Source organism: Rhineura floridana, chromosome 4 (assembly GCF_030035675.1).
Source record: "Rhineura floridana isolate rRhiFlo1 chromosome 4, rRhiFlo1.hap2, whole genome shotgun sequence".
NCBI lineage: Eukaryota > Metazoa > Chordata > Lepidosauria > Squamata > Rhineuridae > Rhineura > Rhineura floridana.
In genome coordinates, this window is record NC_084483.1 from 8,298,064 (window position 1) to 8,324,676 (window position 26,613).

General features: G+C 41.3%; 1 protein-coding gene across 3 annotated transcripts in view; it reads left to right on the forward strand.

Annotated features, from left to right (window-relative positions):
• Window positions 1–26,613, forward strand: part of RUNX2 (RUNX family transcription factor 2) — a 213,098-nt gene that overhangs the window by 19,756 nt on the left and 166,729 nt on the right. For all 3 annotated transcript variants that reach the window (XM_061622345.1, XM_061622347.1, XM_061622348.1), the window contains exons 2-3: window positions 1,112–1,268; window positions 15,255–15,359. In XM_061622345.1, coding sequence (XP_061478329.1) covers window positions 1,112–1,268; window positions 15,255–15,359 — 262 coding nt within the window. The remainder of the gene's footprint in view (window positions 1–1,111; window positions 1,269–15,254; window positions 15,360–26,613) is intronic.

Here is a 26,613-nt window from a genome sequence, read left to right on the forward strand (position 1 = left end):
GTTTCTGGGCAGAAAATTAACCCAGCAACCAGTAGAAAAAAATCCAATGGATTTCCACATTTAGTTTTCAATTGCTTAGTTCATCCTTTATATAGAAACCAGTTTAAAAGTTTTCCCTTGATTGTCCAACAGGATGGAAAATCTAAAAGTCAGGAACAGGACTAGAAGGAGGGACCCTCAAGGAGGAGTTAACACCTTTTGGTATCCTCTTATTTACTGTATGCTTAACATGCTTTTGTCTTATAAAACAAAACAATATGCCAGCTATTTAATTCCTGGTTTTCATACCAAAATTTCTATTAACTTAACCTTTACATAGCCCATTATGTAAGTTAACACACTTTCTGCATGGAGGAGATGTGAGGGGGAAGTTACTGCCTTTCCCTTCCCCTGGCCTGGCCCTCATGTCCTCTCTCACACATTCTGTCCATCACTGGGGGAGGGGGGATTGGCTGGTGCTAAGCACCTCCCTGCCATGACCCACCTAGAAATGTGGCTGCCCCACCTAACAAGGAAAGCTGGCTTCAGGACTCCTATAACTCTAGATATAAAAACAGGAGATCAGGTCAATCTGGCATGGCTTTTGTCCTTTGTGAGCAGTGTTTTTTTTTCTACATGCACACAGATGGGTTGCTTAATGATGTTCCACAACTTTTCCATGTATCATTGTCAAACACACTGGACAGTTGTTTGGATCTCCCCTCCTGCTTTTTGAAGATGAGGAAAATATTTGCCTTCTTCCAATCTCTTGGCACTGGCACCCATCATCTCATCACATGCTGACTTCAGCTGTTGGCCCTGCTGTCACTGTTGCAACTCTGTTGGCCCTGTCTCCCACTTTCAGTGCACTGGTGGGGCCTGTAGTGGAGAGCCTGTTGTACATACATGGGCTCCCCCCTTGATGAGGATACCAGGGTTCCACATATCGAGGGGAGCCTATATGCATAGAGGATGCTCCCTACTACAAGCATGCCCTCCAGCACCTGGATGGGGGGAACACAGTGGGAGCTAAGCTGTGTTTGTAATTGTTGCTTGCATGATTTGCATCCAAAAATTCATTGGTGGGTTTGAGATAGAGCCACATAATTCTGTTGTGTTTTTACTGCCATAGGTGGTGGCTTTAGGAGAAGTCCCTGATGGGACAGTGGTCACAGTCATGGCTGGGAACGATGAAAATTATTCTGCAGAGCTGAGGAACGCCTCTGCTGTAATGAAGAATCAAGTGGCACGGTTTAATGACCTGAGATTCGTGGGCAGAAGTGGAAGAGGTATATCATTTCATTATGTATTTATTAAATCAACAAAAATAAAGTTTAGAGCTAAAACTGATTCCACACTGAAATACTGAATATATAAACCATGCCTTTCATTTGGAGGATAAATGCTAGTTTGCAAAATTCTGTTTTTATCCAAACTAAGTTTATTGTCCTTCTGGTATATACCCTGCCATCAGTGGTGTAGTGGCAAATTCAGAAGTGAAGAGCCCTTCATGTTAGCCACAGCCACACACCCCACCTTTTTTTGCTGCGGGGTTGAGAATGAGATCCTTGTTAATGCCGTCTCCCACAACAGACAGTCCTAGGAGCCAATCAGCATGAAGGGGGAGAGTGTTAGTGGCTGACTCACCTCGTTTTACTCTGATTGACTCTGAAAGGACAAGGAAATACGTTACAAGACTCTTATTAGTGGCCACCACACTCTCCTTTCATGCTGTTTGGCTTGTAGGGTGCTGGAGATATTGGGACCCTGCTCCCAAAAAAGTAAGGGGCCTAAGACACACACCCCCGAGACCCTGGACAACTGCACCCCTGTCTGCCAACTACTTGTTTCTATGAGATCTGAATGGTGTGTGTGTGGATATTTCAACAAGAGCTTTTCTGCTTTTCTGTTTTAATGTTCTTGGCACCAGCAGTCGATGATAGTAGTGTGCAGGTGTTTCTCTTTTGGACCTCAGGCAGATGCAGTTCTCTTTAAAGCTTTATTTAATATATGGTAAGTCTCACTGAGTTCAACAGAAGTTTACTTCCAAAGAAGCATGCATAGGATTCTGGGAGTCTAGTCTGATAGTGAAGATTCTTGGAGGATGAATTATAAGATGATGTTGCCTAGTTTCCAGATCAGATGTTTGTTTATATACAAAGTCCACTAGTTCAAAAAAATGAGCTTTTTATAATCTAAGTCAAAATCTTGAATTTTGATTTTGCTTGTAAATGAGTTTGGGTCATTCCCATCCCCCTTTCTTCCTCCAACACATATCTTCAGCAGTGAAAGGGGAGGTCTGTCTCAAACCCTTGCAAACAAAAAATTCCCAACACAAAGAGTCTTGGGAATGACAGTTTGCTAGGGCTTTGAGGTCCTTACAAAAGGGCAAGAAGCCCTAGCAAAGTACAACTCCTAGGGAACTTCCAGGTGGTAAGGCTTTTATAACCGATGAAAGCCCAAGTAACAGCTCTCTTCTTTATGCTCTTTCTACCTCATTGATAGTACCGGCGGCTTTTAGGAAAAGGAAGGGAGCAGGGGTACGTATACTGCAGAGAAAGTTGAGGATAGTGATGGGATGCAAGGGTAGAACTGGAATACACTCCTATGTGAAAACAGGGGCTCGCTTGATAGGGCCTTCTCGGTGGCGGCCCCTAGGCTGTGGAATGCTCTTCCTAGGGATATAAGAATGACCCCCTCCCTGCAGTCCTTCCGGCGTCAAGCAAAGACTTTCCTATTCCAACAAGCTTTTGGTACTGACAGTTGCTGAAGTTGGGACTGTTGGGAACTGCACTACTAATGCCGAATTTTACTATTTTTAAATTGGTTTTGATTCCTTTTTATCTAGCAGTATGATTGGTTTTAATATTGGATGTAGTCTAATTTCATTTTAATGTAGATTCTGTATGTTTTATCTGAAAGCCGCTGTGAGTTCCAGTAGTGGAAGGATGGTGGGATATAAATAAAGAATAACTAACTAACTAACTAACCCTGTTTTCATTCCAAAGGTCTCACTTATCACCATGACATACTGTTGAAGTTCCTAAACATCTGTAGCAACAGTGTGTGAGATAGCTGGCTTTGTGCTATGTGGTGCTATATGAACAAAGACAAGATGAATCTTTCCTCACTCAGAGATTTAACCACTAGAGACCTAGGAAGGGGGCTGAATAACTAGCAACTCTGACAAAAAATAAGGTAACTCCAAAAAGACAAGAATAGAGATGATTTATCAAGAACAAAGACCAGGAAATAGGGAATGTCCAGGTAAAGGAGGACAGTTGGAGACCTCTCAGAAAAAGCTTGCGTTTTCTCCAAGGCCAGTCCAGATTGAGATGGGGAGATTTTGCCTATCTCTAAAATTGTTATTTTTATGCAACAATGGGTGTGTCTGATCCAATGCTGAGACTGGAGTTTCAATAAACTTTGGACCAGGTTCCGTACATAGAATAGTTGATAAATTAGTGAGAACCAAATATTGTTTACTTTAGACTGGAAGGGAATATGATTTTCTAGTTGCCAGAAGATTCAGCCTCTGCCTTTCTGTAATCTGAAATCTATCCTCCAATCATAAGTTTTATAGCAACAGAAAGATTGAAAAGAATTTCCATTAAAAATTCCTGAAAATCCCTCTGAAATGAATAAATTATTTCAGAACTGAATTTAATTTCAGAATTGAAATAATGACTGAATACATATGTCAAACAACAATTTACATTAAAAAAATTAGTGTTCCACAAATCAAAAGCTATGTTAGATAACTGTATCAGGTTTAATTAAGTCTAAATATTTTAATTTGTCCCATTTTATGTCAGTTGCAGCACAAGCGGTGACTTACACCATAATAAATTCTGTGGCCTCCTATGCAAGGCTAGCAGAGCAGAACTAGATAGCTCCATTCCATTTCTCTCTCAAGGCAAGAAAAAGAGTCTTGCTAGACCTGGCTTCTTTCTTGTTCTGATGTTAGGAGTTGTGAAATTAGTCGACAGAACTTAGCATGGGATGGGATAGAAGGGCTTGATAGCAGATTCACTGTGATTTCTCCTGTGGAAGATAGCCCAGCATGGTATTCTGCCTTCATTAAAGCAGCCATCAGAGATGGATTTTGTTCTTTTAAAAAGGTGAGCCAGCTTAATTTGCTCCTCCCAGACTAATACATGAATCAGAACATAACTATCCTTTGAATTGTGCACTTCTCCTAATTTTGGGATACAGTTTTTGGCGCAAAAACATACCAATATGCCTAAAAGGATTTTAGGATAATCTACATTTAGAAATGTGTTAACTGAGATAAGAAATTTAAATACTTATTTAAATATGAATTTTGGTGTAAATATTATGTTTAAAATCCACAGATAAATGCTGAAGTGAGAGGGAATGGACTTATGAATTAATACTTGCAGAATTGACATGGACTGGAAATAAACTGATCCTTCCACCCCTAGCAGTAGTGCAGATTGCTGTTTCAGCACAGTGGTTGGATCAGTACCAGAGCAGTGGGAACCTTGGACCCAACCCTGTGTTCTATTTTGCTAAGTGTACAGCATAAGAGCAGCCTCTAAACTTACCTCCCCATTTAAAACAAAACACAACAAAACAAAAACAGTTATGGAAAAATAGAAACCAGACTATTCTGAGTTATGTAATTTATTTATTTATTTATTAAATTTGTATACCCCTCCCCCATAGCCGAAGCTCTCTGGGCGGTTTACAATAACTAAAAACAAATACAATTTAAAATACATCTTTTAAAAACAATTCAAAACACAATTTAAAAATTTAAAACAATACAGAACTATTGACATATATGCAAATCTGAGAACAAAAGGCACCTCTATAGAGTTGTGAAAGAGGCCAGAATCACAGTTTGGGCAACTGCTTCAATTGTTTCAGTCAGAGGACTCATTGTTACTATCCTAACCATTTGGTAAAAGTGATTCAGCAAGAGCTGTTCCAAATGAATGGTTTTATTTTAGGAATTGGCCAATCATGTAAGCCTTTAAATCTATTTTAATTATATATAACAGTTCTGGGGAACGTTTGGCCTTCTAGATGTTGCTGAACTGTAACTCTCACCATTCCTGGCCATAGCCATGCTTGTGAAGCCGATGAGAGTTGTAGTCCCCACACCTGTTATATAAATAAAGAACAATTCTAATGCACAGATAATTTGATATAAAATAATTGTGTTCACTGTCCTTCAGAATAATATGTGAACTCTGTAGATGACCTATAGTATCTTTCTTTTAACAATCAATGGAGAAATTTGTTGTGTAATGCTTGTTTGATTGTTTGTAATGGTTGCTGGATCAATAAACATATTTACATGTAGATTTATCTTTTTGTTTTCTTATTTTAATATATCATTTTAAAGTTAAGTTTGGTTTTGTCTTTCTGTTGATTGATTAAACTTGAAGGCTCTCTGGCATCTATTTAAAGACAGTCTGCAACAGAAGTACACTAGTTTATAGCCTATAACTAGTGTTGAAAAAGGACAGAAATCTGAAGTAGTGCTCTAACACTTATTTGAAATCTATAATATATATTAATTAAACAGTAGGAAATGGAGTATCTAAAGAATCATAGTGAGCTTCCCTCACATTTACCCCCCATGGACGAGAAGCTTTCTGTGATCAATGGGTAAAATTTACAAAAAGTGATTGTGTGCTTTACAAACTCTCAGCATATTTATTTAAGAAACTTCCAAGGATAACAAAGGGTGTGCACACAGTTTTACTATATTGGCTTCCCAAATTTTGGCTACTTTCCCATATAGCAATTTTTATATTTAAAAAAAAAAAGGAGAAAAGAGTGAGGGGGAGACAGACTTAACTGCTTGCAGACTTTTCACGCATGGAAGATGAAGAAAGCTTCTTTTGATGAAATGTAATTATGTCCAAACAGAGCTGACCCCCTCCTCCTATATTTCTTATGATCTTAACGGAAGAAAGTAGAGTTTTTCCTTTGAAGCAGCCGGGATTTGGTAGAGGATCTGAAATGCTAGCTCCATTCTGCTGCCAGAGGGAGGATGGAGAAATTGGTCCAGACTTGTCTCTCAGACACAGAGCAGAGAGCACGAAAGAAGAGTTATCATTAATGATGTATTTTTATAACACTGCTTAAAATAGCAGGAAATGAAACGGTAGTAAACAGGAGCTCATATCCTCAGAAGTGTCTTGGCTATGTAGACATTTTTATTTGTTTGGAGCAGGTAACAATATGAAATACCCATATAATATGAAAATAAAAAACGAGACAAAATAAAACAGCTTGAACTTAACACCCATTTAAAAATGTTTCCCTGGCAACTAAAAATCAATATAACTAGAAAGTCCCGCAATACTTTCTAAGGAGGACTAGGCACAGGCAAGTGTTGAAGGAAAAAGTGTTCTACAGCATTTGGGCAGCCTCCAAAGATTCCTTTCAATACACTTATACAGCTCAAATTTGGTGCAAGAATGGATGCAGTCATTAAATGAGGAAATTTCCCTTCGTTCTAACAACAGGAGATATAGGAAGAGGTAGCATCGAAGGCAAGGATGGGGAAGTTGTGGCCCTTCAGATATTGTTGGGCCCCAGGTTCCATCAGGATACCCAAAATGTAGCCCATGATCTAATAAAGCACTGAAGGCTTTTACAAAATGGAAGTGGACTGCCTTCAAGTTGATTCTGACTTACCTACAAATAGGGTTTTCATGGTAAGCAGCATTCAGAGGTGGCTTACCATTGCCTTCCTCTGAGGCTGAGAGGCAGTGACTGGCCAAAGGTTACCCAGTGAGCTTCATGGCTGTGTGGGGATTCGAACCCTGGTCTCCCAGGTCATAGTCCAACACTTTAACCGTTACGCCATACTGGCTTTCTGAAGGCACTTTACAGGTGAAACTATTTCTGGAAGCTGATGGAAAGACATAAAGAAGGGTTTTCTTTGTTCCTCATGGAAATAGAATAGCCATGCCTTTTGGCTTATTTTATGTTCTTCTAAGCTACTTCTAGTTTTCTTTTTGCCTGTTTTAATCAGAATGATTAATTCTGAATTAACATTCTGCTGCTACACTTTCTCTGTCACATTTCCCTTGTTTCTAATGGTTTCATAAAGAAGTTCTGATATCTGAAGATTTTACTTGCGTCAAATCAAATTCTCTGTCAGCTTTATTATTTAATGTAATTAGGGAGGCCTGCCCAACTGTTCATCTACCTCCCCCCCTCTTGAAGGTACTCCTCTTTTTGCTGCCTCTACAGTTCTGTCTCAGCGGCCTGCTCAGGCCTTCTGAATAGTGCCATGAAGGCAGGGGGGGGGGAGGAAATCAGCAGGCAGCAGTGAAGGAATGGGGAGAAATAGATTCAATGTGCCATGCTTCTTTTTAGCAGGGGACTCAGTCCAGGAGTGGTGGTGAGTTGCAAACTGCAGCTCTCAAGCTAACCATTTCACATGCTACTTCCTGTCATCAGAAAAATAATGGTCCATATAATAGTTTGTAAAATCCCCCTCGCTAACTACACTTACACCCACCCACCCCATGCCCTTTGATGTGTTTTAAGGCAGCAGGCTGTAATTGGGACATAACCCAATATTGTTCCCAGATAGTAGAATGATTCCTGTTGATTTCAGTTGTCTTTAGAGCAGGGGTGGGGAATGTGGCCCTCCAGATGTGGCCAATGTTCTGGGCTGATGGGAATTGGAATCCAACAACATCTGAAGGGCCACAGGTTCCCCAGCCTTGCTTTAGGACTTATATATATATATATATATATATATACACACAATGAAATTATACTGCCTTCATAGCCATTTTTTTCTCCTCAGGGAATTGCAGCACTGTTAGAGGGGCCAGGGATCTCTAACAGAGAATTCTCAGCTTTACCAAATTCAGTTCTCAGGATTCTTTGGGGAGGGAGAGTTAAAATAGTTACTGGTATAAAATCAGTATAATTTGTATTCTAAATATGCTCTTAGTTTTGGCTCAGTGGGCATAATTACTTAACTTCATTTTAGTGTACCAGCAGATACGTGGTTAGGATTGGAGTATTTATTGCTGCAACAAAATACATTCTGCTATCTTTGTAGAGTTATTACGCTTGAGTAATAGGCAGCTATATCAGTGCAAATGCTTAAGATCAGGATATTTGGACCTTAAGTTAATCGCAACAGCATCTGACTGCAAAATCTGCACTTTATGGAGATGCTATGTGTGCTTCCAGGGTAATTTGTCTCCTCAGCATTACTCTTCAACGTAGGTCAGTACTGCCTGTTACAATATCGGCTACGCTCAGATGTGTTAATGACAAAGAATGCACAGTATGGGATACACCAAAGCAGTAGTACCAGATGACTACTTAGCCAGTGAGGTTCATAAAAAGAACACTAAAATTAGTAATTAGCTACCAGAAGTAAATACTAGGACACAAAGAAACCAGTAAAGTATGTGGAAAGGAGCTGATGGGGGAGAGAATCTGGTCATATTCTAGTCCAAAGTCAGGCATTTTTAAAGTGCCAGTGATTTTACAGGGAGCGATTTGGGCAAAGAGGTCTTCTGTATCTTTAAAAGTTGTGCAGGGGGAAGGAAGAATTCCACCTTGTGGTTTTTCCCATTACAGTGTTGCAAGAACACCTGCACTTGGCTGACTTTCTTTTCTCCTAAAGATACAGGATCATTCTCAGGGATTGAACCTGGCAACCCTAGTCCTGATAAGTATTTGATTTCATACTATGGTTGTATATTATTACTTGCTCTTCTTTTTAAGTGTGCCCTTCTTTCTTAGGGTTGTCATGGTTCCCCTCTGCTGTTTTCATCCTGAGGGGCAGATTAGTTTGAGAGATGCTGAGTAGCCCATGGTTACCCAGTAAACTTTATAGCTCATTTCCATTTAAAAAAACTTAATTATAACGATTTACATGCAGGCAAAGTTGATGAAGTAGATCCACACAATACATCTAAAGCACATCCACCTTGCATTTAAAGCTCCTGAGTTCCCCTAAAGAATCCTGGGAAGTGTACTTTTCCCCTCACAGTTATTGTTCCCACCATCCTTAACATCCTTCTGATTTACAGAAGGAATTAAAATAATAACATTATTAGCAAAAACAGTTAAAAAACGGTATTTAAAAACATTCAAAATAATAAAATTAACAATGAGTTAAAAACAGATAAAAAACACAATAGCTTCTACTTGCCTGGGTAGACTTGCCTAAACAAGAATGTTTTTAGCAGGTGCTGAAAAGAGTACAATGAAGGTGTCTGCCTAATGTCAATAGGCAGGGAGTTCCAAAGCGTAGGTGCTGCCACTTTACAGGACTGATTTCTTACAAGAGCAGAAGAAGTAATATGCGGCACCCATAGCATGGAAAGCACACCTTGAACTTGGCCTGGTAGCGAATCAGCAACCAGTGCAGATTTCAGAACAGAGGTATTATGTGCTGATAGGATCTCACTCTTGTCAGCTCTCATGCCACACCATTCTACACTAACTGCAGCTCATGGGTCAGGTTGTGCTGCATGGGGATTTCTGTGATCTTGGCTGACTGGCTGCCAGGATTTTTTTAGTTTTAGTTAGGAACCTTGACTGGTTGTGGGATGCTGAGTTTTCTGCCTTTCCTATGAGTAAGGCAGAAAACTCAGATTCCTATATCTTGTTGTGGTTGGTATGGTATTGCATTTAGGAAATCATGGCTGTCTTTTCTTTTTCTTTTTTTCCTGTTCGCATTTCATTTACCTTTAACCTCACTCCCTTACATCCATAGAAGTAGCAGTAGTGGTTCCATGTGCTCAGCTCAACCCCCTTAAACCCACTGATGATGCACCTTGTTATTTGCATGACGGTTTGTTTCTTGCCCAATAGTGGTAACAGAGAATTCACATACTGGGAAGTGTGGCTGCAATTGCTGTTATTCCCAAGCTGCTGCCTATGAAGGTATACCAACCATATATGTTTTCTCTCTGTCCATTATTGCTCACTGGAATTGGGTTGGCTGTCAATGTGAGTTTATAGCAGCCCACAAAGTAGGCAGAACAGGGAGAGGATCTTCTTACTCTTATTCATTTCTCAGACCTCTTTCTGAAGTGAAGGATCAAATCTGTAAAGGCTTTTGGAGCAGCCATGTTAAAAGGCAGGGGCAGGGCATTCCAGGCAGACTGTTGCCAACCCTACTTGGATATGGATATCTTTGTGGAAGATCCCTAGTCAAGCTTTATCAACAGCACAATCCAAACCATATATATTCAGAAGTCCTATTGAGTTCTATGGGGCTTAGTAAGCGTGTTTGGAATGGCAGCCTTTAGGGGCATCCATCTTTACTCTTGAGTGTTCCCGTCAAACATCTCCACAACACTAGGCTCCTTTCTTACTACACTGGCCTTCTGGTGACTGGGCTGGCCAGAGGGCACTTAAATCCTTCTTGCCAGAAGGCTAGATTAAATGGTCCCTACCCAGGATCTTTTAGCTAAGATTTCTATCTTAATTTCCAATCAGAGAAATGTTTTTGTTTGAATTGTACGCTCCAGGCAACTGTGGTTGATGCTTAATGTATCATCCTTAATGACATCACTAGGGCCTGCCCCTGTGACATCAGTACAGCCTGCCCCATGACATCATTACCGCCTGCTCCTGAAATCTAAGGCTTTGGGATGCTTCTGACCTGGCAACCTTATTTATATACAGCATAAGGCTTTGCTGGAGGCATTTTTGCATTCCAAGTCCATTATTGCTATTTTGTAACCTTAGCAGTCTTTTATTACTTGTTTGATTTGCTTGTTACAATTTGTGTGTGCAAAACCCAGGTTGCTAAACTCTAAGCTTAATTTATTTGCAATATTTTTTGGTGAAGATATCCAACTAACGTCTTTTTATGGCTTTTCATTATGTGTTTTTTGAGCACAATATTAAAACAAGCAGATCAACATTTAAGATGGTGCAGGGAGTTTTCAGTTTCATTAGGATGTTCAGAATGCTCAGTTGTTTTTAAAGATTTTGGCATTATAAAGTAGTGAACTTAAAAGAGAGCAGGAACCACTTTATTGCTACTCCAGGTTTTCATATGCACCCAAATTCTCACTTTTCTTGGATGCTGAATAAAATAAGGCAACATATATGATGACAAAACTCACTTTGTGAAAGAGAGATTCTGCGTTAATTGCCACTGTGTTCATCATACATTTGTTATTGTAATAATCAACTAGAAATGTCTGCATTGTGTACTATATAGATGTCCAACAAAGTGGCTTGGTGTTCACTGTTGATTGATAGCTTGATGCTGATCTGATTGTTGCAGTGAATTTAGTCACAAGAATAATACAGTTATATGAGTATTGGTCTTAATGATTTCAGTGGAACTTAAGGATATGCAACTGGGTGGAGGAATGTGTCTTAAACAAATACTGAGCAAAAATTCTGATTTCTAAAGAGTAATACTAACTGATACCCTCAGCACTTATCAGGGGTACTTATGGGAGCCGCTTGTAAATGTTTGGGGGCTTAAATAGCACTAGTGAATCTTAGTACACAATAGCTGGATTGTTCTGCTCTGGGGAGGAAATAATTTGTAAAACTGACAGTGCAGTAGGGTTGCCAGGTCCATGGGCTGATCCTGATCCTGTATCTTTAGGAGAAGAGAAAGTCAGCCAAGTGCAGGTGTTCTTGCAACACTGCAATGAGAAAAACCACAAGGTGGAATTCTCCCTTCTCCCTGCACAACTTTTAAAGATACAGAAGACTTCTTGGAGGCTGGGCCTGGCAACCAAGAGGTCTTCTGTATCTTTAAAAGTTGTGCAGGGAGAAGGGAGAATTCCACCTTGTGGTTTTTCTCATCACAGTGTTGCAAGAACATCTGCACTTGTCTGACTTTCTCTTCTCCTAAAGATACAGGATCACTCTCAGGCCCTGAACCTGGCAACCCTACTGTCAAAGGATGTTGCTTAGTGACAGTATGAATTCTGCTTATGTGTTTCAATTTCTGTCTACTGCCATTATGTAATAAAAACATCATAAGAACATAAGAAGAGCCTGCTGGATCAGGCCAGTGGCCCTAGTCCAGCATCCTGTTCTCACAGTGACCAACCAGGTGCCTGGGGGAAGCCCGCAAGCAGGACCGAGTGCAAGAACACTCTCCCCTCCTGAGGCTTCCGGCAACTAGGGTGGCAGAGCACAGCCATCATGGCTAGTAGCCATTGATAGCCCTGTCCTCCATGAATTTGTCTAATCTTCTTTTAAAGCCATCCAAGCTGGTGGCCATTACTGCGTCTTGTGGGAGCAAATTCCATAGTTTAACTATGTGCTGAGTAAAGAAGTACTTCCTTTTGTCTGTCCTGAATCTTCCAACATTCAGCTTCTTTGAATGTTCACGGGTTCTAGTATTATGAGAGGGAGAAAAACTTTTCTCTATCCACTTTCTCAATGCCATGCATAATTTTATACACTTCTATCATGTCTCCTCTGACCCGCCTTTTCTCTCAACTAAAAAGTCCCAAATGCTGCAACCTTTCCTCGTAAGGGAGTCGCTCCATCCCCTTGATCATTCTGGTTGCCCTCTTCTGAACCTTTTCCAACTCTATAATATCAACATTCTTCAGCCCCTTGTTTAAAATTGTGGATTTTAGTGCAAAAGCTATGTCCTAGTAGTGGAATAAATCCCATTGTTAAAACCAAGGTTACACATAAAGCAAGCCTTCTGATTCTCATGCAAATGTTTTATCCTCCAAAAGTCTTACAGGCATATACTGTTTCTTTGGAATATACATGCGTATGTATGTATGTATCTATGTATCTATGTATGTATCTATCTGTCTGTCTGTCTAAGATGTTTTGAAGCCAAGATAAATGATGTGGGTCTGAAGCAGGTTTTGAGAGCTGGGTTTGAAAGGAAAGCTTGCTTACTAGATTTGACAGCAGCAGACCTGTTCTATATTATATATGCAGCCTAATACAGAACAAATGCACACACACATATGTTTTGTGCTGCTACATACTGTTTAAGATTTGGGTTTTGATTTAATACTGACAAGAGCTCAACAAGGCAGAATGGAGGAGGGAGGAAAAGAGTCACTGGGTTAAAGAGAAAAAGTCATTTTTAAGATTCTGGTAAAGAAACATCCTAAATGAGCCATAAGGCATGGGACTGCTGACTGTTTTATTGACTCACTGTTGCACGCCCACCTTTTCCTGTCTTGAAACAGTTTACAGTTTTGACTATCTGAAATGATTAACGGTTGCATATCTAACTGATTAGAACTGTCAGTGACTCTGCAGAACAGAACAGAGGCCACAGCCTTGCATGAGTGAATGTACATTCAGACCCTGTCTCTTTGGTCCTTTCTCCCTTTTCTTTCTAAATAGTTTTGTCTCACAACAATTGCAGGGTTGCAGTACGTTACATGCCACCTCACAGATTGTTCAGTAGATCATATTTTATGCATTCAAAGCAATCTCACACTGGATAGGTATTAAGTAAAGAAAGAAAGATTTTTCTAGTTCCAATAGTTATGATATCATGCTATGCCTACAGGCATATTAAAAGTAGGAGAAACTAGCGCTCTGTTCAATGGCTCCCAGGAGCAATGTATATTCTTTCCACATCTTGTGATGGAATAAAACAAATGAAATAATAAATCTATGTGATGCAAAATATAAGAAGATAAAATTTGTTTCAGCTGCACAGTGTAAAGCACAGTAATTCTACTCAAGAGACCAGATTTACTCTGGTGTAAACACTTGAGTAGCAGTGGGCTTTCTGCTCAGAGTAAGTTATTCCAGTTCCATCAGCACTGGCCATGACCTTTCAGAAAATCATATGCCTTGTGCCATGTTCAGAAAGACATAAGGCAGGACTTGTGGGAATACATATGCTAATGGCCAGTGTTATCAGTCCCTCTGCATAAGAAGAGAGCCCTTCCATTAGTGTTATATCACCAAACTCCAGACATTGCTTGTTCCTCTTAAAAGCAAAGCCACTGATGACGCAAAAGAGCCAGACTGAGCCACTGTCCAGCAGTGGCCTTGCATGCAGCCCTTCTTTTTTTGCTGCTGCGCTGAACTTACCCTGCTTGCTGTCTGGAGGATGTGGAGCACATGGCTGTACCTCCACACTTGGTTTGAATTTGAAAGATGAGGAGGGGCTTGAATCTGTCAGCTCCCTTACATATACAGAAGATAACTCCTTCCTTGTGGCTTTGCAATTTTATTGTCATGTATTAGGTAGCTCCACACGTCTTATTGCTCCTTTTTGCTTCTCTAGGGGAATCATAGAATAGTAGAGTTGGAAGGGACCTATAAGGCCATCAAGTCCAACCCCCTGCTCAATGCAAGGAAGTCCTTCCTTGGTTTCTAATCTATCATTTTCCACTGGAATTTTCCTTGTGGAGCTCCTCTTGTTCTCCCTAGAATTTATTTTTTTAGGTTGGGACACACCTTTTCTATATTGTTATTGTCTTGTGACAGGGACCTGTTACCTGCTTATGTTATTTTGTAAAACACCATGGAAAGGACCTTGTGTACCATGCTCTGTACAAAAGGAAGAAATGAGCCAAAGTGTTCGTGTCACACATTCACCAAGGGCATACCCAGAGGACTCTAGTTTCAGCAGTCCTTGCATCTGATGGAAGGTCATGCTAGCCTACCTTGGGTCCCTCCTAGTTGCCACAGTTGGCAGAGCTGCGGCACACAGGGGTGTGTCTCAGTGGATAGCCAAACCTGCCTTTCCCTGCTCGACTCTCTATGCTGCTAGATGTGCAGTAATGGGCTTAGAACCTGTTGGTTGGCAGTTATTGTAAAAGACATTGCCTCTAGTAATTTCATACCATTATTTCATCATCTGATATTAAACTAAGAAAATGTAACTTTGCAACACTTAACCAACTTCCAAGCTTTAGAGTGATGTTTCTTTGTTCCATCGGGCTTAATGTTTTACAGTAAATGGGATCAGTAGCAGATGGCATAATGGGACAGAGGCCCTTCCTTGACCTTCTATCAGGTGAGTCTCTACTGCTTACCAGAGGTTGGTGGCAGGGAGGATGGTATGCTGTGAACACACCAGCAGGAGCGCAAGATTGACTCCACCGCTTGCATATGCACCACACCAGCCTTGCCACTGCCTCCCCCATCCGCCTTCCAGTGAGCAGCAGCGACTCATCTGTCAGGAGGTCAGGAAAGGGCCTCCACCCCACCATGCTGCCTGCTCCTGACTGGGATTGTGAATGCTATGGATTCTTTCTTGAGGATATGTGCAGCCAGCTTTTTAACTTATGCCTTGTCTTTTCCTCTCCCCTTCTTTTTGCCCTTCCTTACAGGGAAGAGCTTTACCTTGACAATAACAGTCCTTACAAATCCCCCCCAAGTTGCAACGTACCACAGAGCTATCAAGGTGACAGTGGATGGACCAAGAGAACCAAGGAGTAAGTACTGTGTTTTCTGCTTGTCTGGTGTAAACGGTTGTCAATATCTACACTGTATGATACCATTTCTTCATCTAATACCCCAAGCCTGATTGTCTCTTATGTGGTTTTCCTTGATCCAGCACAAAGAGACCTTGCAAATTTAAGCAAATTGCTCCAGGTTTAGTTTCGAGCATAGATGGCCAGTCCAATAATGGGGCTTTTGATGACTTCACTGGAGGCTCAATTCTGAATTGATGCATCTATGCAATGAGGTTTCCTCCTGGGATCCAGACTCTGTGGATGTGTCTCCACATAGTTCGCTATTTGGGTGAAGTGTCCCTCCATATGGTTCTGGTCAATTTTATCCATACTAACTTTACCTTCTTTATGGGTTTCCCCAGTGTGGTTAAAATTTGCCCAAACTCTGTCAACACTGCTTTGCAAAATGCAGAGAGGTATATATGTGAATTGGGTTTCCACAGTCTGTTGTAAGGATAGCAAGCAAAGAGGGCATTCAATAAACATGCTCAGTATCTGGAAACTGAAGGCTTCAGTTCCATTTTGTGAGCTAGGAGGACTGGAAGGGGAGGCCTCATATCCAATCCTCTGCTGAGTTCAGTAAGATCAGGAAGGAAAGGTTTTACTTTGCACCTCATTAATGAGGTGTGAATTGCTAGTGAATAAGTGTTTATGTTTGTGCCTAAATGTGATTATAGTTACTTAGCTGTGTCTTAAGGTGTCGTTTTCCAAAATCTGAGTGAATGTGCTGTAAAGGAAAAATATTCAGATATATGGAATGTGATACGTAAAGTAGAATGTCCTTGTTTGCTCCTCAGGATGTTCCCTCCAACATATCAGGCAATTAATTTTTCTCCTCATTTATGTACTGGTCAATTGTGTCATATATAATTAGATTTTTTTTAAATACAGAATCCAGTTTTAACAGGAGAATCATGATAGAATTCCTGAGAATAAAGAGTGTGGTGATGTACTCTAATAGGATGGAACTATCCATTTATGCCCTTCCCATGCTTAGAGACTGGTTTCATTCAGATGCTCTTTCCTGGCTTCGCCAAGGTTTATGATGCCAGGAATGAGTGTTGGGAACCAAACACTCCTTACTTGCCCTTCTCCCTACCCCTTCATGAGCTGGGTTTGTCAGAGTATATTAAGCCAGAATCCCCCATTACAATTGAACTGTGGAACAATAGCTTAATGTCAGTTAAAAAACCAGGATAATATACCAGGAACATATGTGTAACATTAAGAAGTCATTGTAAAGTTAAGAAGTCACTTGTGATGTGACCAGCTCTGGTTCAGGTGCCAGGGAATGGGAGAGTGAAAATGAGGAATAGGACAATGTACTTCAGACATCCAAGTGAATCTCAGTTAACTAACCAGAATAATAAGTCTGGCTTACTATTCTGGTTGTTATCTGTCATTAAGGCAGAGTTCATTGGTTCTGATGTCATGGGGAACTCTGGTTTACTATAGACCAGGGCTAAAGTGCCAAGCCAGTGTGGGAGGGGTGATGAGGGGTGAGGCAAGGCAAAAGTACTTGGTCCTAATATTTGTCCTGGTTTCTTCCACTTTCTTCGTGTTGATTCAAAACTGACTGGGATTACTGGAGAATACCTGCAGTTAATCATATTAAAAGAGAAAAGGATTATTTGAAGAATCACCACAGTAATAACGCGCAAACCCTTCTCATGGAATCATCTCAGTCATTTGCTTGTCTTTGATGAGTAAATGCTGATGAGACCTTGCGGGAGTGCAAATGCAGTGGTTGCCATGTTACATCAACTGCCTTCTGCTTTCCCTCTGATTAATAATGGAGAACTACAGGGGGCTCTTTTATTCTGGAACTATATGGAATTTGCTTGCTCACATTGAAGGCTGTTTTCACCTTGTATCATAGAGGCTTCCTATCTTTTTTACTAAATTTGCTCTTTTCTCATGTGCAACTGCTAGTATTTAGTGAGTTTGAAAGAATTTTGACCTTCATGAAACACAGATAAGTTTGTACATCTGGAATAAATTTGGTCCTTCCATTTTGGAAGTCTGCATCACTGTGGTGACGTACCTTTGAAACAGGAAATTTCCAAGCAAGGTGGACAGTATTTAAGTAAAGAAAAAAAGGACATATTTGTGTCTAAATATGGACATCAGCACAACATATGGCAACTTAGCAAGGAGCAACCATTTCAGTTGCAAGAACTTCCATGTAAAAAATTTTGCTGGCAGTAATAGATGCCAAATAGCATCTGTCCTTTGACCATAGGGTTAGAATGAAAATAAATCAGTTTCAGAATCTAACCTTGAACTCTTCCTTGCACACTGCTGTTGGGGGATATCATTAGGGTTTTTGAAGTGAGGTGTCATCAGTATGCTGACGAGACACAACTCTGTTTCTATCCATACCATCTGAATCGGGAGAGGCAGTTCAGGTATTAGATTGCTACCTGGGGGATGGTAATGGGCTGGATGTGGGCCAATAAAATGAAACTGAATCCTGACAAGACAAATATGCTTTTGTGTTGTGGGCTGTCGGGTCTAGGAAGTGAGTATACAATCTGTTCTGGACAGGGCAGCATTCTCCTGTATGTAGAGATCAAGTTTATAACTCTGGTGTGCTCATTGACCCTCATGAGGCACAGGTGGCTTCAGTGGCTAGGAAAGCCTATTTCTGACTCTAGCTGGTTTGCCAGATACGGCTGTTTTTGGACAGAGATAGCTTGGTTGCAATGATCCACACACAGGTAACCTCAAGACTCGGTCTTGTAATGCACTCTATATGGGGATGCCCTGGAAGATGGTCCGAAAGCTGCAACTGGTGCAAAATATGATGGCCAGGGTGCTGGCAGGTGCTACTGACTGGACATACATTCCACCAGTGGTTAAAGACCTGCACTGGTTGCCAGTGTACTTCTGAGTCCAATTAATGGTGCTTAACTTGACATACAAAGCCCTAAATGACTTGGGCCCCAAATATCTGAAGAAGCACCTCTTCCCATATAGAACTGCCCAAATGTTGGGATCTATTGGGGGGGCCCTGCTTGCACTTCTGCCTCCTGAAGAAGTTTTTGGGGCAGTGGGACATGAGAAGGTTCCTCCCCCCCCCAATTGTGCAGTGCCCATTCCTCTGAGGTGTGACTGGCCTCATCACTGTATACGAATTAAGACACATCTTTTTGCACAGGCATTTTTGGGTGGAAGATCTTACATGGCTTAATGGTACAGAGCTGTATGTAACCTGCCTCGGACCACATGGTGAAGGGTAGGTTATAGATGCCTATAAATAAATAATGAAATCTTGGTATTTTCTCACATAAACCAAGCTATAGTCTTTGATCTTCAGAATTTCCTTTCAGAACTCTATCCCTTGAGGGACAGAAGCAGATTGATGTTCTGCCTCAGTTTCACAGCTGCAGAAGGCTTCACATGTTCTCCAGTTATCAGCTTTTTTGTGAGGAAGTTAGCTTGTTATGCTTTGCATAACTGGCTAGATTGACTGAGGATCTGATACGTTAAGCGGTCTGAGATCTAGATTTTGCTTTGTGTTCAGGTACTGGTCAAATTGCTTGTGTGTTGTTCTGTTTGTATCAAAGGGTATATTTTTCTATGTATGGGAGGGCTTTTCCCTTTGGAACAGAGGGCAGAATTCAACTAAATTATTTCATTAGCACAAGGATTAGCATTGGCACACTGGGATTTTCTCCCTCTCCTCCCCCTGTGCCCATCCATGGGATAGGGATGGAGAGAGGACAAAGGGAAGATGGTCTGTTGTGCAAGGAAAATTCTTGCCCTGACAGAATGTTCATGTTAGCACTATGTTGAACACAACCCAGAATTTTAGATTACCTACACCAGGGGTTGCCAACCTTTTGGGGCCAGTGGACACATTTTGAATTTTGAGAGACTACTGTGGCTGCAAAGTGGCTGTCGTGGGAGGCATGATGTAACACAAAATTAAGAGAGTACAGTCATGGTGAAGCTTTTCCCGTAGTTGTATTTGCATATTAGAAAAGGCTTAACCTGTTTAACAACTGTATGGCTGGCAGAAATTTAAGGCATAATAACTTTTTCCCCCCAATAAGAACATAAGAAGAGCCTGCTGGATCAGGCCAGTGGCCCATCTAGTCCAGCATCCTGTTCTCACAGTGGCCAACCAGGTGCCTGGGAAAAGCCCGCAAGCAGGACCCGAGTGCAAGGACACTCTCCCCTTCTTTTTTTTTATCATTAATTTTTATTCAAATTTTCAAAGACAAAAAACAAAACAAAACAAAAATAATTAAACAATAAAATAAAATGTTGACTTCCGATTTGTCGCAGATCAGTTATAGGTCTACAATATATAACAATCCTGTCTCTTAAATTATATTATAAAATCACTTTCCTCCAGTAGTTATCTTAATTAATCATCAAATCTCATAAACATTACTTTATTCTTTCCACAAAAAGTCAAAGAGAGGTTTCAGTTCCTTGAGAGAGATATCTTTCAATTTTTCTCCAAATAAACATGTCGATTAATCCATCTCGTTCAAATCTGTTAGGTCCAATGATTTCAATAGCCATTCTTCCATTATCAGTGTTAATTCCATCTTCCATCTTCAATAATCCTGTTAAGTCCAGTAATTTCAGTAGCCCTTCTTCCATTATCAGTATCCCATAATAATCTTGTTGTCATAGCCATAGTCCAAATAAACATATAGATTAATCCATCTCATCAAACCTGTTAGGTCCAATAATTTCAATAGCCATTCTTCCATTATCAATATTAATTCCATCTTCCATCTTCAATAGTCCTGTTCAGTCCAGTAATTTCAGTATCCATTCTTCCATTATCAGTATCCCGTAATAATCTTGCTGTCATAGCCATAGTCATATAATAAGAGTCTGATGGGAATTTCCTTTATCACAAATATTTCCTTGCCATCAATTCTGAATATGTTGCTGAAATATTGTTGTAAAGTCATATCTCTGTTCTTCTTTTTTACAAAATGCGCTGGCTCATCTCTTGAGAATTTTTCCATTGTCACATATCTGTAGTTAATTTTATAGATTTTTTCTATGTCAAGCTCCATCACATCATTCCAGTCCAGAAAATTATCCAAGACATTGATAACTTTATCTCTAATATCTTCATTAATTTCTTCAGAGACAATGTTGAATTCCAAACAGTAAACTTTGTTTCTAATATCCATAAACTCCAGATCTTTTTCCAATTCCACATTTGTTCCAATCTCCAGGGCTTGTATCTTCCCTTTAATTTTTCTTTTCTCATCTCTAATCTGATCAATCTCCTCTCTCACAAGATCGCCTATTCCTTTAAGCTCCTGCGTCATTTTGCCAAATTCAATTTTCATCTCCTGTCTACCCTGTCTCAGGGTTTGTTTCGTTATCTCAATCTCATCCATTATTTTCTGAAACATAATTTCTTCCATGGTCTCAGCCACTTTCCTGATTGCCATTCTTAAAACCACGAAAACAAAAATTATTTCAGCTACAATTGGGTTAATATTCCAGGCTTGATGACATCACAGTGTAGACAGTACAGCCTGCCTTATCTCTTATATGTTCAGGAATACAAAACAAATTTAGTTCCCAGCTTCAAAACAGTTAGTGGCATCGTGAACAAGTAGATTCGTCAAAATGAAATAGACCAAAAAGAAAATAGTCCTGGACATATAATACTCCAAAGTTCATAAATCAAATTTATTTATTTTTTCCCCCTCCTCGAAATAGAAATCCCTCTTCCGTTTGTATCTTTAGAATGCACTTCCAGGCCAGCTTTTTGCAATAAAAACAAAGATAAGCTTTTTCAATTTCTTTCCTCCTTAATTTCATGAATAAAAGAGAAGAGTTATAACTCACCCAGAAATTCTTTATAGCTGATTTATTGACAAATCTCTTTTTGCTGCAACGATTTAAACCAAAGGAAAAAAAAAATAGAAAGAAGGATGCTTGCCTGTTAAAGTCCGTTTTTCTTTGAAGAAAAGATAAACGTGTCGCTTAATCAGTTAGAGCTTGTTAGAAGTCCATCCGGCATTGCTGGCTGAACCTTCTCTCATAAATTAATGAAATCCAGTCCTCCCAACAAAAACAGGCTTTTGTGGTTAATCTCTACGTTTCTCCCTGCCCGGGAGAAAATCTTTACCAGTCAAAAAGAACGTTCTGACTGATTTTAAAACTGAAAAAGCTTCTTCTGAGACGAGAGCTCGTCTCAAAAAGCAGGCACAAGCAAAGTCACCCTTCCCGGAAGTCGACACTCTCCCCTTCTGAGGCTTCCGGCAACTGGTTTTCAGAAGCATGCTGCCTCTGACTAGGGTGGCAGAGCACAACCATCATGGCTAGTAGCCATTGATAGCCCTGTCCTCCATGAATTTGTCTAATCTTCTTTTAAAGCCATCCAAGCTGGTGGCCATTACTGCGTCTTGTGAGAGCAAATTCCATAGTTTAACTATGCGCTGAGTAAAGAAGTACTTCCTTTTGTCTGTCCTGAATCTTCCAACATTCAGCTTCTTTGAATGTCCACGAGTTCTAGTATTGTGAGAGAGGGAGAAGAACTTTTCTCTATCCACTTTCTCAATGCCATGCATAATTTTATACACTTCTATCATGTCTCCTCTGACCCGCCTTTTCTCTCAACTAAAAAGTCCCAAATGCTGCAACCTTTCCTCGTAAGGGAGTCGCTCCATCCCCTTGATCATTCTGGTTGCCCTCTTCTGAACCTTTTCCAACACTATAATATCCTTTTTGAGATGAGGCGACCAGAACTGTACACAGTATTCCAAATGCAGCTGCACCATAGATTTATACAACGGCATTATGATATCGGCTGTTTTATTTTCAATTCCTTTCCTCATTATCCCTAGCATGGAATTTGCCTTTTTCACAGCTGCCGCACACTGGGTCGACATTTTCATCATGCTGTCCACTACAACCCCGAGGTCTCTCTCCTGGTCGGTCACTGCCAGTTCAGACCCCATGAGCGTATATGTGAAATTAAGATTTTTTGTTCCAATATGCATAATTTTACACTTGTTTATATTGAATTGCATTTGCCATTTTTCCGCCCATTCACTCAGTTTGGAGAGGTCTTTTTGGAGCTCTTTGCAATCCTTTTTTGTTTTAACAACCCTGAACAATTTAGTATCGTCAGCAAACTTGGCCACTTCACTGCTCGCTCCTAATTCTAGGTCATTAATGAACAAGTTGAAAAGTACAGGTCCCAATACCGATCCTTGAGGGACTCCACTTTCTACTGCCCTCCATTGGGAGAACTGTCCATTTATTCCTACTCTCTGCTTTCTGCTTCTTAACCAATTCCTTATCCACAAGAGGACCTCTCCTCTTATTCCATGACTGCTAAGCTTCCTCAGAAGTCTTTGGTGAGGTACCTTGTCAAAAGCTTTTTGAAAGTCTAAGTACACTATGTCCACTGGATCACCTCTATCTATATGCTTGTTGACACTCTCAAAGAATTCTAATAGGTTACTGAGACAGGACTTTCCCTGGCAGAAGTCATGCTGGCTCTGCCTCAGCAAGGCTTGTTCTTCTATGTGCTTAGTTAATCTAGCTTTAATAATACTTTCTACCAGTTTTCAGAAGTTAAGCTAACTGGCCTGTAATTTCCGGGATCCCCTCTGGATCCCTTTTTGAAGATTAGCGTTACATTTGCCACTTTCCAGTCCTCAGGCCAACCCTAAACTATAGTCTAAGCTGCCATCCTGTTCCCACTTATCCCTATTAAAGACTTGATGAGTCCAGGTCCTGTGCAAGCAGCTGGCCAGGTTGGGCACTGGCCGAGGGCCCCTGCATTCCAGAAGGGTATCTCCTTATGCTGGAAGGGAGGAACTTCCACTCTGTGATCTGTGACAGCATCGGGTCATGGGGCAAATCATGCCCAGCAACCTGATGCTGCCGTGGATTGCAGAGAGGGAACTTCACCCCTCCCAGGTGACATCCCCCCAATGCAGGCAGTGCAGGCTTAAATAGACTCCCCACCGCACCAACCTTCCATGTCGCTGTGTCAGTGCATTGTGTGTGCACACCTGCCATCACCCAAGAGGGCAGCAGGGTGTTCCTAAAGGATTGATGCTCCTGCTGCCATCGTGGGTGATGGCAGGCTTGAGTGCACTGATGCAGTGACATGGCGATGTGGCAACATGGGAAGTAGGTGGAACAGGTGGGCGTATTTAAGCCTGCACTGCCTGCATTGGGAGGGGGTGTCGGGGAGCATGACAACCTCGTATTTGGGGCAGTCTAGTGCCCAAGGGCCCAGTCATGCCTGGTGTTGGCCCTGAATGAGTCCCTTGTCTTTAACTCCTGCACAGCAGGAGACATGCCTAAGCCTGTTTTCAAAGTTTTCACATTTGCCAATTCTGTAATATCCACCCACGTTTATTGTATAGTAGTATTTGCAGAAAATAACGTCTAGGGATCTCAGATGAATCCACCACAGGAAAGACCCATCCTGATTGCAAAGGGAAAAGGAAGGGCAAACTATTCCAAGTGCTAAAACAGGGGTAGGGAAACTTGGCTCTCCAGGCCCCTCCATGTGGCCCATCAAGCCATTTTGGGGAAGCCATGTCTACCTGCCCTACACCTGATTTCATACATGACATCAGGTGTGTGGCAATTAAGGGCGAGGCTTCAAAGAACATTTGAGAGCTTAAAGTGATTGTTCCTTGTTGGTGCAGAGCACACTTCCAACTGCCCATCAGTTGATGAGTGGTAGGAGCGCACCTTGCTCATGGAAGGGGGAAAAGTTTCCATTTAGTGGAAACTGCTTCTCCCAGCACTGCTCTTTGAAGCATCCCTGGGTGGCTCCTTTCCAACTCTGACATTGGGGATGGAAAGGAGAAGCATGGGGAGGGTTGGAAAGGGCTTTGTGAGATTGCCTGCGCTTTTCTTTTCCTCCTCCAACATTGGGGGTGAAAAGGGGAAGTGCAAGGAGACTTCCAAAGCACATGACTGGCAACACCCCTTGGGCTGTGGTCTCCAAGCATAAGCACCCCACACAAGAGATTTTGATAGCTGGGTGGGACAACCCACCTGTCAGTCATCTGTGACATCAAGATGATGTCGGGTGACCAACAGGAAAGTTGATGGGAGTCTGGCCTCCAGAGCCAAAAAGGTTTCTCACCTCTGGACTACAAAAAAAGTGGGGAAAGTACACTAAAGGAGAGGGGAAAACAGCAGCACCCTAGGATCCCAGGGATTCCTATTGACTGGTGCCCAAACAACTCACTTATCAGTCACAGCTCTGGCTTCACTCATTGGCTGATAACACTGACAGATAGGAGATGCCAGGATGGTTCATTTCACAGGAATTGCTTAGAACAGTACCTGTGCATTTTGCTCCATAACTTTTTTCCCCAGGAGGCCTAGAGACTTACTTTTTTAAAAGGAAAGAAAGAAAGAACGTTCAGAGTCTGGGCCCCTGCCCGGGGTACCAATGAAGGCATTTGCAGGTTCCATGGCATCCATAGGTGCCAAGCTGGCAAATCCTGACCACCTACAGTTACTAGTGAAACACAGTAATGTCTGACTTGTTATGAAGCAGCTTCCTATTTATGGTATTTATGGGCCATGGCAGAAGGAGGAGGAAGTGAGTGGGAGGCAGCTGAATCAGCGGGAGTGAGGAAAGACACTGAGCTACCACTAGGCTTCCTATCCCCTTGCAAAAGCAGCTGTCTACCAAGGTACTTGATAGGGTTGTGGTGATGCAGCTGCAAGCATTCCTGGAGAAAACTGATTACCTAGACTTATTCTAATCTGGGTCCAGACCTGGGTTCAGCACTGAATCTGCCTGTATTGAGACTGTAGGAGTGCAACTCTGTTGCTCTTACTAAATCTTTCATTAGTTTTTGATACTATCTATAAGAGATGGGTATCAGGAGCACTGTTCTGTAGTGGTTCAGGTCTTATCTCCAGGGATGGTTCCAGAAGTAGCACTGGATGAGTGCTTCTTGGCCTCCTGGCTCCTGAGCTATGGAATGCTGGAGGGCACTATACTGTCTCCAATGCTATGTAACATCTACATGAAGCTATTGGAAGTGGTATTCCGTATAAACAAGTGTAAAGTTATGCATGCTGGAGCAAAAAGTCTTTCTTTGTGTGTGAGTGTATTTCACATATGCACTCATGGGCAGAGCTTGGAAAAGTTACTTTTTTGAACTACAACTCCCATCAGCCCCAGCCAGCATGGCCACTGGATTGGGCTGATGGGAGTTGTAGTTCAAAAAAGTAACTTTTCCAAGCTCTGCTCATGGGGTCTGAACTGGCGGTGACTGACCAGAAAGAAGACCTCAGGGCTGTAGTGGATAGCTCGATTAAGATTTCAACTCAATGTGCAGCAGTTGTTGTTGTTGTTATATGCCTTCAAGTCGATTATGCCTTATAGTGACCCTATGAATCAGTGACCTCCAAGAGCATCTGTCACGAACCACCCTGTTCAGATCTTGTAAGTTCAGGTCTGTGGCTTTCTTTATGGAATCAATCCATCTCTTGTTTGGCCTTCCTGTTTTTCTACTCCCTACTGTTTTTCCAAGCATTATTGTCTTTTCTAGTGAATCATGTCTTCTCATTATGTGTCCAAAGTATGATAACCTCAGTTTCATCATTTTAGCTTCTAGTGGTAGTTCTGGTTTAATTTGTTCTAACACCCAGTTATATGTCTTTTTCACAGTCCATGGTATGCGCAAAGCTCTCCTCCAACACCACATTTCAAATGAGTTGATTTTTCTCTTATCTGCTTTCTTCACTGTCCAACTTTCACATCCATACATAAGGCAAATTCCATAGTAGGGCTTGTTAGGTAAGGTATTGAAAATAAAACTGCCGATATCATAATACCATTATATAAATCTATGCTATGGCTGCATTTGGAATACTGTGTACAGTTCTGGTTGCCTCACCTCAAAAAGGATATTGTAGAGTTGGAAAAGGTTCAGAAAAGGGCAACCAAAATGATTAAGGGGATGGAACAGCTCCCCTATGAGGAAAGGTTGCAGCATTTGAGGCTTTTCAGTTTAGAGAAAAGTCAAGTAAGTGGTGACATGATGGAAGTATATGAAGGTATGCATGGCATGGAGAAAGTGGACAGAGAAAAGTTTTTCTCCCTCTCTCATAACACTCGAACTCATGGACATCCAATGAAGCTGAATGTTGGAAGATTCAGGACAGACTAAAGGAAGTACTTCTTTACTCAGCGCATAGTTAAACTATGGAATTCACTCCCACAGAAGGCAGTAGAAGCCACCAGCTT